General features: G+C 44.6%; 2 protein-coding genes across 2 annotated transcripts; one reads left to right on the top strand and one right to left on the bottom strand.

The window, feature by feature from the left end:
• Positions 1–11: 11 nt before the first annotated feature.
• LOC118508854 (vacuolar fusion protein CCZ1 homolog) lies at positions 12–1,879 on the bottom strand. The gene is made up of 3 exons (XM_036048607.1): positions 1,633–1,879; positions 1,462–1,559; positions 12–1,383 (listed from the first exon to the last, which is right to left on the bottom strand). Exons 1-3 carry the CDS (start codon positions 1,714–1,716, stop codon positions 219–221), a joined length of 1,347 nt encoding a protein of 448 aa, XP_035904500.1. The 5' UTR covers positions 1,717–1,879; the 3' UTR covers positions 12–218.
• A 230-nt stretch (positions 1,880–2,109) lies between these two features.
• On the top strand, positions 2,110–3,282 carry LOC118509204 (signal recognition particle receptor subunit beta). The gene is made up of 4 exons (XM_036049477.1): positions 2,110–2,312; positions 2,381–2,690; positions 2,759–2,884; positions 2,955–3,282. The coding sequence occupies exons 1-4, from the start codon at positions 2,207–2,209 to the stop codon at positions 3,145–3,147; spliced, it is 735 nt and encodes a 244-aa protein (XP_035905370.1). The 5' UTR covers positions 2,110–2,206; the 3' UTR covers positions 3,148–3,282.
• The last annotated feature ends 8,648 nt before the right edge of the window (positions 3,283–11,930 follow it).

Here is an 11,930-nt window from a genome sequence, read left to right as displayed (position 1 = left end):
TTTTCGGTAGGTTTTGCTGTTCGAATATATCACCGGGGTAAATTATGCCCGATGTTTAATAATTGTTATTTATTTCTTTGTTCTTACACATACGTTGCATGCAATGAAAGGGGGAAATTCAACAGCAGCACGTCTTGCATTTGATGCAGTAAAAAAAAAGGTGTACTAATTGGAAAGACTGAAGTTAGCTTTAGAAGAGTTCCGGCTCCGACCCAGCTCTAGAAAAAGATCCCCTTCACGTGCTGGTCCAATATTTTCTTCGTCTCCTCGGTCACGTCGATCAGGGTGGAGCTTTTGTTGAGGATGATAAACACGTGCCGCGAGTTGCAGCTTCGCTTCACAATCCAATAGTCGTCGTGCGTCTTCACGATCGTCTCGTCCATCACGCTCGACCGGTTGCTGCGCACATCGTCCAGCAGGTCAACGATCAGGTTCATCACATCGTTCGGCAGCCCACTGCCGGTGACCGATTGGTACTGCATCTGGCCCAACCGCACCGTACCGCGATGCTGCAGGTTAAGCTCGTTGAAGAAGATAAACTTTGGCGCCGTGGCGGTATCATCCTTGCTGCCCGAGCATCCGAAACTGTAGCTCGACTCACCGCCACTCTGCAGATGCTGGCTAATGTCGGACGAAATGCTCGTTAGCTGCGGGTTTACCACCGCGTTCAGCTCCATGTAGAGCGACTGTTCGTTCTCTACCGCGCTATCGTCGAGCAGCAGGCACAGGGAAATGTTCTGCACCTTGCGGCACACCATCAACGTGTAGCGTTTAATCTTTCCCTTCTCGGTCACGTAAGCCGGACGCGTTTGCTTCGATTGAGCGAGATGATCGTACATGGGGCTGTGAAAGTACTCGTACAGCGTGTACAGATCGGTGGGACTTATACCGCTCCACACGACCTGATCGCTGTACAGGAAAATGCAATGCTTGATCGGTGCGAATGTGGCCTCGATCATGTTTATGAAGTTCTGCACCCGCAGGAAGAGCAGCTGGTTTAGGGGAAGGTACTGTACGCTACCGAACGCATCCACCACATCGCACTTCTTCATCTGCAGATGGAGAATGTAGCTCTGGTAGAAGGCCTCCAGTTTGCCGATAAGGTTGGCCTGCGCATCCAGCTCTTCGTTCGGTTGCAGATTGTCTAGGAACGTGCCGTGAAACATGCGAAACATTCGGTACGATTGACGCAGGACTGACTGAAAGATTGTGTCGTGTATCGTGTCCCCGTGGTACTCGTTGTAGTCGCCCGAGTCGCGCGTTTTCCGATCGAACGGCACGTTCAGCGTCATGATCATCCAGTAGCCGGATTCGGGCTGGTAGTAGAACTGGCATGTCTTCTGCGTGTGCATCGTCTGCACGCTGTCATCTTTGGTGAATGTGCTGGAGTGAGCGTGGGGGGAAAAGGAGTCATTCAGTGGTGTAACTTCATCCTCAAAAAGAATGGTTGCTTCTACTCACTTGCTAAACTTGATGATAGCCTCACTCAGACCAACGTCTTTTATTTTGGTATCGATGTCGGTATCGTGTGGATGATAAAACAGCACCTTCTTCTCTTCCTACAAACATATAAAAGGGATTTCATAAATGGAAACGAATTTTATCGTCCGAATTGTTTTATCAACAACTTACTTCGCCCTCTTTTGGTCCGAACGCTGAGTTGAAAATGTAAAAGCTCCGGAGAGACAGTTCTGCCGTTAGAACGGGATTAGTCATCTTGGTCACACAATCGGGGGCTTATAATTAGAGGGGAAGAACTACACTTTCATTAACTTTTGCGTTTGTTTTCTGCACTTTACATCCACAAATTGCGACGATTATTTATTGTTTTCAGTGGCCTACGAAAACACCCACCGGTGACAGTTTGCTTGTTTACATCGTGCTGATAACAGGCTCAGTTATGATTGGTTCGTAAAATAAGTACCAAATTTATTTATTTTTTTCTTTAGCTTGAATGTTGTGAAAGAACATTTAAAAAACAAAACAAAAAAATTGTGCAATTTTTAGCAATTTTTCATGAAAATAATATTGTTTGCTCTTGTTTTACTGAACCATTTACAGTTTATCCGTTTGCTTATTTGACAGTGTCAAATTTTATTTCCACGAATAGATGACGTTAGCGTAAACTGTCATCGTCCCAACAAATTGTGGCTCTCTGTTTCTGTTTTTAGCGGAAGCTCGGCAGGAAAACACGTATCGGGAAAACATGGAAAAAGTTAACAGAAAGTCATCGGCTCGAGCTTCGATTAAGCTGGGAGAGCTAGACTACACGCCGGTACTGATTGCGCTAGCTGTTGTCCTGCTCACATTGGGTAAGAACCGTGCACTTCCAACGCGCCCTGCACGCCAGACTAACATGCCATTGCTACAATCGTTTCAGTGGTTCTGTTCCTATGGAAACGCAAGAAGACGGTGCGATCTGCCGTCCTGTTTACGGGGTTGTGCGATTCTGGCAAAACGTTCCTCTTTACACACCTGTGTCTTGGCGGAGGTCGCGAAACGTTCACGTCGATTAAGGAGAATGTCGGAAGCTTCAAGACGGAAAAGGGCCGTGAGCTGAAGATGGTCGATGTGCCCGGCCACGAACGGTTGCGGGGCAAGTTCTTCGATGAGTATAAAAACATTGCCAAAGCTATCGTGTACATGATCGATAGCGTAACGGTGCAGAAAGATATCCGGGATGTAGCGGAGTGAGTGAGGCGACTGCGAAAGCGATCAAGATTCGTGCAATAACGAGAGTTATGCTTTCCTTTTACAGCTTTCTGTACACTATTTTGGCGGATAAGGCCACCACAAAGATTCCCGTCATCGTGCTGTGCAACAAGCAGGACGAAACGTTAGCCAAAACCGAAACTGCCATCAAGAGCATGCTGGAAAAGGAAATGTATGCAAAGAGGCTCCTTTATACAGCTGCTCACTGTTTAATTTTACATACTTTATTTGAATGTTTTTAGCAACATCGTTCGCCAGACCCGACGGAGTAAACTGCAATCGGTCGACAACAGTACATCGTCGGAGTCATTTTTGGGAAAATCGGCCGGTGTAGATTTCGAGTTTGAGCAGCTCGGCCAAAGGATACGCTTTGTGCCGTGCTCGACCAAGGAGGAAAAATACGAAGGACTGACATCATTCCTAGAATCGCTGTGAGCGTACTTATTTACTTGTGCACATAACAGTGCTGCCCATTGAGTCCCGCTTTCTCATCATTTAGTTTTACATCTGTGTTTCGTACTGTACGTAATAAAACTGTTTCAATAACAACACCGGTATTAACAAATCGTATGCTGCGCGTTAGGCTTCATGCCGATGTATAATTTATGGCTCATTCAGATGTGTATAATTTAACATACATATGTGGTACATACGTATCGAATCGAATTGATAAAACGGTCGCACACAGCTACACTAGGATGGACTGAAAATGGGACAAATGAGTGAAATTGTTGCCCATGATTGTTACTTCAATTTCTTCTAGAAATGTTACGTATATTGGGTTTATGTATATTTCATGTATTTTGACTTGGGGCTACGTTTTTTTTTTCAATTTTTTAGTCATTCCAGCATTCCCAGCCTCAGTTTACACATGACGCAACCAAAATTTGGCTGCGTACGTTCTGTTGCAATCGCCCGAAAGTATGCAATACGCTGTACACGTTGTAAATAATCGATGAAACCATTCAGTTCAAATAATTATTTGATCCTTTTTGAAGGCTGATGGCATCTTTTAAATGAATAACTAACAATATAAGACTAAAACAACATGTTTTATTAAATATAAATAACAGTCTTAGAATGGGAAACTTAAATAACAGTCACAGATTGTTTTAAATAACTAGGAGACCCCGTGGAGCACGTGTTATCGCTAGCCCTGAAACGGTTCCGTAAATTATTTGATCCCGTGTGAATTAAACTGCTCTATATTTGGTGTGATCAAGCGACTCATGCGTACTACGAATGCTGGCCGCAAGGGTTGAACCACCTTAATGTTGCCCTCATAAATATCCTCAACCAGGGCCATCCATCGTTGTAATATGAGTAGATTAACCTACCAGCCCCATAAGGTAGCCCAATCGAGCGAACAGGAAGGCATAGCATACCCGGTTTAAAGAAGCGAAAGTTACCGTCCACGGCACACGATCCGTTCGTATCGTACAAAAATCACTCAGTAAGGGACGATTCAAAGGTACGATTAAAATTCTTGTCTTGATCGTCCCGATCATTTCACGTACGTCGAGGGAAAGGATGCTGAGCGCGACAGCACGGGTAGGAACACAAGGCAGGAGGATGCTAAAAAAAAACGGGATCGAAGGAAGGCGCCTGGTCTAAAATTGGGCGCGATTCTTTTAATATGTTTGATTTGAATTTCAATAAGCTACCCCAAAAACCACAGCCACATTTTCCTGGAAGGTTTTGGGTGTTTTGGTTTTTTGCTGATGCGATCCTCTGTAGCGTGTGTTTGGGAATCGGTTACTTTCGCTTTTTCGCGGTAGTCTTTGCGGATGAGAAGCGTGCTTTTGCGTGCCGTTCGTATCCATATCGTTCGGGGTGCTTACGATCCCGTTAGGATAATGAGCGGGATTGGATCAACAGCAGTTTTGTAGCGTAATTATGAGTTTTGTGAGCCTTTTTAGCATTTTAAATTCATACTTTTTTGTTGGTCAAATGGTTGAGTTCAAAGAAAACGAAATTATAAAACTGTGGTTTTTGTTTGCGTTAGCATCCTTCTTGGTTTAGGTTTTACGCCCAAGGATGGAAGCATCGCTCCTCAACAAAGGGATAAATTAAAAATGGTTATTTATTAGATATTTTTCAAAACTAATATTGGCAGGACAATTTAGGGACCGTGAAATTGTAAGTAAAAACATACCCTCAGAAAAGCCTGATCTTGGAGGCCGATCACGTCAGTAGAATGACACCGAGCAACCAACTGCGCTATAATGAATATACCTTCCCGGGTGATGATGCATTGCCCCAGTCAATCTAATTCCATTTTCCCTGGATGCTAACCACACCCCATGAAGTGCACCATCGTACCATTAGCTTCCTGCATCCTAACTGGCATCATAATTTAATCAAACCAATGCATCATCTTGCCCAGCGGCGATTCGGTAGAACCGGGCTCTCCGTTTGTTATTAATTGGCCACAACTAAGCGCGTCCGATTGTTTAGCGTTCGGCTGTACGGGAGTGGTTTTTGGGGGGGTAATAATTTCAGTATCACGAATCTTGTGGCTTTGAATTCTCTCCGATGGAGCACGGCATATCCTTCAGCTCTGTTTAGTTGTTGCATCGCCCCGAGGATATGGTTCGCCGTTGCCTCGCTCTCGCCCGGGCCTCTTTGTTTGGTAAGCAGATTAGCGTCCGCGAGGAGGAAAAGGGAGGAAAAGAGGGCCACTCCACCACAAAGCCAACGGGGAAGTTAAAAATGCACCTCCTGCAGCAAGTGTGCGATCGTCTGCCTGCAAGCGATCGTCCGGCAGTCGTTTAGCAGCCGCCGTTCTTACGCGCGAAGTTGCAAGTGTTTCGCCCCCCCGGTTCTTTGGGTGTTTGGGGGATCCCGGCGAGGGTGCATGCGGATTGGAGGTGGAGGGTGATTCTTAAGCTTAAGCTTAATGTTCGGCAGCTTCTTCATTACCCCGTGGTTCGGCCCGACGGGCATGTGCCCATTTAATTTGATTGTTTGCTGCGGTTCGAGCGGACGCCTGTCAACAGCTGCAGCAGCGGGTCCTTCCTTTTGGCCCCCTGTATGACGAATCTTTGCCAGGACGGCGAGCTGTTTTTGCCCTTTTTTCCCCGGTTTAGTTTTATGTGCGTGTACGCGAAAAAAAGCTTCAAGTGAACGTTCGGACCCGTGCAGCATCCCGGGCGAAAATTATTGAATAATTCTAGTTATTTCGCATTTCGACTGCGTAATGATAATTGCTGTCAATGGTGTCGTTTCCACAGACCTGCAGGATGTGGGCTTGCGTTAGACGCCTTCGAGCCTGTCCGTAAGGAGTCGGGGGCTTGTCACCTTTCCGACTGGTCGACCCAACGGGCCTGCGTACCTCAAGCTGTTGGTTTTTGCAATTGGACGTACTGAAAAGCACTGAGGATGCGCTAAGGGTTTGACCCCTTGCTGACCGTTTCCTGGTAGGTAGCCTAATTAGTTGTGATTTGTTTCGCAAGCATTCACTGATGATACTGTTTCGATGGCTTCGGGCCAGGAGTTCCCAAAACTGGAAAGAGCCAAATGGTTTTTTGTTGTGTTTTTGTTCGTGCCAAACTGCGTGCGGCACAAGCCCTTCGCGCCCTCAGTCAGGGCAGGAGTTTGAAGTTGGAGCATCCCCTCCGGCAAATGGCGGTAACCTTCACTTTTGGGAAGCCATTAAAGCGATGAACCGAAATGAGTGTCAAACCAAGCGCCACCACTGCGTTCTAATTAGTAGAGCAGGTTAAGCTGCAAGGCTAATGGGCATCCTGATTATGGGGAGTATTCTCCAGACGGGTTCAGTTAAAGCGTAGAATTGCTTAATTCTTAACCAGAAATTAGAACGAACCGTCGTGTCGTTAACACCTGCGAACGCCTGTCTTCTCGGTTAAGTCTGGTAGGCGGCAATGAGTTCTAGTGTGGCTTGCACGTAAAAGCCGTGGGTCGCTGATTACAAGAGTAAACATCTGTCTTCATAAAAATGGAAGCGTATAATTAGTGGAGGGCTTGGTTGGAAGGATTTTTGAGTCCTAAAAGAGAAATTCTGAAAGGTACACTAATTTCGGTTGATTATTTGTGTAATTTATTGGTTAACAATATACATCCAAATAAGCTTAATCGTGCAATTTGTTTTACATTTAAACACAGTACATAAGCATCAAAGCTCTTGGGATTGTTAATCAGCCCTTAGCCAGCTTCAATCATAGCGTTGCACACTTTCGATTGATTGAACTTTGAGAAAACGTTTTTGTTATGATACAAGGGCTCTAATTTGGCTTTTATGACTCATTTATGTATGATAAATGGCTAAAATGGCTTAAGGAAAGCCTTTCTCATGAGTTTTCCTTAAGCAGCTCTTAAACAGCAACGAAGATCGTTTTTTATCTGTTCCAGCTACCTAATGTATTTGGGATGGATTAAAGTGAATCAATTACCAGAAAAATCAAACAGAAAAAGGACGGCAAGGCCCCTTGCAACGTTTTCCGCGATCAAGCGATCCTCTTCCACGAACGCTTTCCGTCCGAACGGAAGAGATTCCAACGATTTATAATCCCGCCACCGTTTATGATGGATTTTCCCACGGCTTTAGGCCGCTGTACCGTGCCTGCCTTGGTGACACCGACGACACCGTACGCACACGCTTTTGGAGAGCATAAATTGTTAGCTTTATGGAGCTTGCCACCGAAAAAAAATCAACCCGGAAGCTTGTCAACGCTGGGTAAGGTTTAGCGTTCGGTTGCCATCAAAAGGCAACCCAGTTTTCCCCTTTGAAAGGGAGACTATCGTCCGGGCGGAGTTCATCTTTTCATCTCCAAATGCGCATCCGTTGGCCGTGGTAGCTAGTGGACAAAAAGTGTCATAAATAAATCGATCCAATTCCGACGGCAAAAACGGAATCGGATCCACCGTTTACCGTGCCGGTGCGCATCATTAGTTAAGCGTCAGTTTTCAGGGGCTTGGACTGATTAAGAAATATATCATATTTGGGTTATGTATCTGTGATCGTGGATGAGGAACCGACCGATTCCTTTGCCGGTTGAAGTTTGATTGAATTGCTAAGTAGGGCTCGGGTTAAAATGTAAACCTTTCGGCAGTTGTGAGAGCATAGAGGAAAGGGGAACTTGGGTTCATTATTATTCTTGAAGTAACTTAAGAAAACAGAAACGTATATTTATCATTTGAGAAACTTTGAGAAAAAAATCACACCAATACTGGTTCTAAGAATGATAAAAAAAAGATCGAGTTCGGAAGCGCTCCCGTTCGGCATTTTCGAGTAATTGATTTTCATGCAACACACCGAGCAGCCCTTGTGTAATAAAATCTACCGCAGGTGCCATTAAAAAACTGCCATGAAATCATTCCAACGTTCCCACCCACCGATCGGTCGTGCGAGGTACGTGTGACTTCGAGATGTGCGTAGCTTGCGTTGGACAAACCGTGGAACAATTTTGTTTAAGGAGAAAAGCGATAAAACCCTCGCTTGCCGGGAAGTTTGGCAGGTTCAACAGCAACGGTGCGTGTTTGTTACGATTTTCGGCAGTGCGGTGGTAAAGCCTGCTGCCTTTACGATCATCCGGTTTGTAGCGCCGGACGCACTTCCAGCCGGACGGCTTTTTGGTGGTGGGCTTCGAATTTCCGTTTCCGAGAATATCATCACCAGACAAGGGCTGTACAACCGAACAGTGCCCAAAACCACACAAAACACCTTCCACAAACAACATGAAGCTGAATGAAACCGAATATGTAAAGAGCTTTAATTGAATTCTGTACTAAAGAACACACATTAACTGATGGGTGAGCAAAGGAACGGCTCATTAAAATGGTGTTAGGAATTCATTAATGAAGTGCGCCATGTTTTACGGCTTCCAGGCGCCATTGTGGCCGTGTTTGGGGAGCTAAACCGACGTTGATTGATTTCGGACTTCAGTGGCCAAGTGGTGGGCCACTAGTGTCTAACTATCTAAAATATTTACAAAAAATAGATTTGTGGACAATTTGTCAGAACTCCATTAAAAAAGGTTGGTATTTTAAAGTCATACGTGTTTCAATAGTACTCCAACATCGGATGAATGGCATTCTTTTACGCTTTTATGCATTCCAGAGAAACGCTCTGGATGATTTGCTTGATCCAGAGCGTTTCTCTGGTGATAGCCCTCACATAATATTACTATTTTTGCGACCTGGACATGGTAAGGAATGCATTAAAATTATACAAGCTTTTAAGCGGGTTTCCAATGGTTTTCAAAAAATGCACCTGAAGGTATGCAATCACATTATTTCGAACAATTTATCGTCGGACTCCACCAACTAGTTTCTAAAATTTTTTAATGATGAATGATAAATGATAATTGGTAAGGGAAATTTATCCAAGTAAAGGTAACAATTTGAGGGATTATTTACATAACAATGCCATAAAAAACTCAAATACTTAATCAGAGAGAAGCTCAAGAAGAAATTGACTACTCTCGTTTTTGTTGCCGTTCTTATTAGCGTTATCGAGTACTTGTATTTTAAATAACCAAAGTGTACACACAAACGGACATAGTTGTTGTGCCGTACTCCACAAGTTGTCTGTTAATAGCTTAAAAGAACAAATTTTATATTGTTGATTTATTTTTATTGATTCTTGAGTATTGCTGCTCTGTTTCATATGTTAAACACATATTTCAAAAACAAAATACCCAAGGCATTTCCTTCTTGTTTTTTTCCCTTATCCCGAGAATGATCGGTTAACAAATATAATCATAGCCCATAAAATCAAAGCTTGGTACACAACAGATATTTTATGTTGCGCGGATAGCATAACTGCAGGCGCTGTATATATACTTTTTGAATTTTCTTGATGGTCTCAGTTGATAAGGTTCCAATGAAGTTCTTATTTTATATTCTTTTTATTTCTTTTTTAACAACAAAAATATCTTGTTTCCCCCAGATGAATCAGATCAGACGTTATGAGACGGTTCATCATATCTTTTTGTGTTCGACAGAAGGATCTATAAAGATTATTCGACACTTCGCATATGATGTACAGCGATTGGCAGCTCATCGCGGATGACGCACTTTCCGTAATCGGAACGAAATGCAGTTGTCGGATGTTAACTCCTCTGCAGCAAAACTAAAAACCTCCAACGAAAAGCAAGTGAACCTGATCGTACGCCCGACAGAGCTGCCCTTTTTCGGAGCCAGACGCCATCGCGTTGGATGGGTTAAAATAAAATAAATCGAACGAATAAATAAGCCGTACTGGCACTGCTGCAAACCAGCGTAAGATGCGTGATCCCGACTATATACGGCATCTATGGATCAGTCCGGATCGACCGATCGGAAAACTTGGCGCTTGGAATATTGGTTGATGCTCGAAATCTACCGGGCAGATAGCTTGTCGTCCTCGTGATCGACGTCGCGGTGTTCGGGATCGTTGATGGTTGGGTTGTTATTTAAATTATGACACCCTACCTCGTTCTTCTTCGTTCAAAGCGTCCGGTAAGGCGTGTGCACACGCTTCACTCCTCGAGCTCGAGTGAGCGCAATTGAACGCGTGCTGCCCGGGAGAAGAGAACCCAAGGCGGACGCAGACGTTTCCAACGGCGGCGAGGGCATCCACGCGGGTTGCACGCGAAGATGGCCATGATTCGAAGGGCATGTTTCGTTCCCACGCCACGCGACACATGAATTTGTTTTCCGTGCCGTGTGCCTCCCTCCCAGACGGGGAGGCCGCTTGTTTTTTGTAGCTCTCCTACCGGAGGCTGCAGCCGACTCGGCAGGGGTCCCTCCCGGAGGTTACGATCGTGATCGGTGTATTGCCTGTGCTTCTCCGCTGCTTTTGAAGTGGGTAACCCGTCTGGCTGGGTTTGGAGAGGATTGTACGCGGGATTCTTCTTTGCTTGCAATGCTTGTGCCCTCGTCTTCAGCCTTGCTCGCCCGTCGCGTCCCTAAAGCGAGAACTTGTCGTTCTAGCGTTCGTTCGTTCCGTTTACCCACGGCAGCTCTGACCCGTAGATCGCTCACACTGATTTCGGTCGATCTTCTTCCAATTCCCATCCCATCAGCCGGGTACGCAGCACTGTCTGTCTAGTAGCGTGGCGTTAATTTTGTTCCTCGTACCCTCGGTTGTGCGCTGTACGGCACAAAAGCGGGCGTCCGTTTAAACACGATCCGTTTTTTTTGTTGGTCTCTCTGATCTCCGTTCTGTTGTTTGGCCAAAGACGTCTTTCACCTCGCACACGCACACGTGATGTGTGATTATATTTCCACATGCACGAGGAGACCATTTATTTGATTTGGATGGCGTTGCAACTAGACGAACGAGCGATGCTACCAGCACCAGCACATTGTTTGCACTGGGAAGGTGTCTATTGGGCACGCCTGAAGAAATGTGCAGACAAAGAACCGAGGTGATGGAAGGAACAGAGGAAAAAAATGGAACCCTTTTTTGGTTCTTGTGTTACGTCGAGCTGGGATACGAATTGGACAGATTTTAGATTTAAATGGGAAAAGGGCAGCGCAAGATAAACATCGCGCCACTCGAAACGGTGCGGTTTGATGAGGTTAATCGTTTTACTGGAAGGATCCTAGGGGGATCCTTTGTTTATGGCTTCTATTTTAACTGTTTAGCAGCAGGGAAGAGGTCTAATTTGAGCGTGGTTTTGCAGCTGAATATTGGTTAGGTGTGTATGAATGCCGAGAGATGTTTTATCAGCGGTGTTATCGAGGCATGTGATATTAGGTACAGTAGAGCCTTACAGTGAGAGAGATAATTATAAGTGCAAGATGTTTTTAATTTTACAGCTTACCAATCGAATGTTTAAACGGGCTTCTAATAAATAAAGTTAGAACAGCTGAGTTTATCTTAAAGTTTAGTAGTTTGTTTAGGCTAAATTGGTCCCAAATGCTTTTAATTAAGTTAAATTCCATTCCCAAATAGTTTCTACACCATAGCAAAAATTCATAAAAAAAAGATTAGGCCTCAGAAAGAACACCAGGGAAGTTGACCATGGTTCTTACTGAGGATCGGACCATTAGCCTGTAAATTGACACTGACCGTCTATAGAGAGCTTCTCTTCATCAACTTCTCTGAAAGCCAAGTGGACATCCAAGTTTTAATCAATCGGTACGCAGCTGATCAGTGCTAATAAGCCATTAAATCACAATTCACATTATTAAGAGTTTTCTGTTTTTTGTACTTTTTTGAAGAATTTTAGGCCGCAACAAATAATTCTATGTGTTTCTATATAAAACTT

The sequence above is a fragment of the Anopheles stephensi genome, chromosome 3, assembly GCF_013141755.1.
Source record: "Anopheles stephensi strain Indian chromosome 3, UCI_ANSTEP_V1.0, whole genome shotgun sequence".
Lineage (NCBI taxonomy): Eukaryota > Metazoa > Arthropoda > Insecta > Diptera > Culicidae > Anopheles > Anopheles stephensi.
This window is presented reverse-complemented; position numbering and strand designations above follow the sequence as displayed.

Bases quoted from the DNA above. Each gene is read 5' to 3' on its own strand.
- LOC118508854 (XM_036048607.1), bottom strand. From the start codon at position 1,716: ATGACTAATCCCGTTCTAACGGCAGAACTGTCTCTCCGGAGCTTTTAC. The intron at 1,560-1,632 runs GTAAGTTGTTGA...ATATGTTTGTAG, and splicing joins TCGGACCAAAAGAGGGCGAA to GAAGAGAAGAAGGTGCTGTT. The intron at 1,384-1,461 runs GTGAGTAGAAGC...CGCTCACTCCAG, and splicing joins GCTATCATCAAGTTTAGCAA to CACATTCACCAAAGATGACA.
- LOC118509204 (XM_036049477.1), top strand. From the start codon at position 2,207: ATGGAAAAAGTTAACAGAAAGTCATCGGCTCGAGCTTCGATTAAGCTG. The intron at 2,313-2,380 runs GTAAGAACCGTG...CAATCGTTTCAG, and splicing joins TGTTGTCCTGCTCACATTGG to TGGTTCTGTTCCTATGGAAA. The intron at 2,885-2,954 runs GTATGCAAAGAG...GAATGTTTTTAG, and splicing joins AGCATGCTGGAAAAGGAAAT to CAACATCGTTCGCCAGACCC.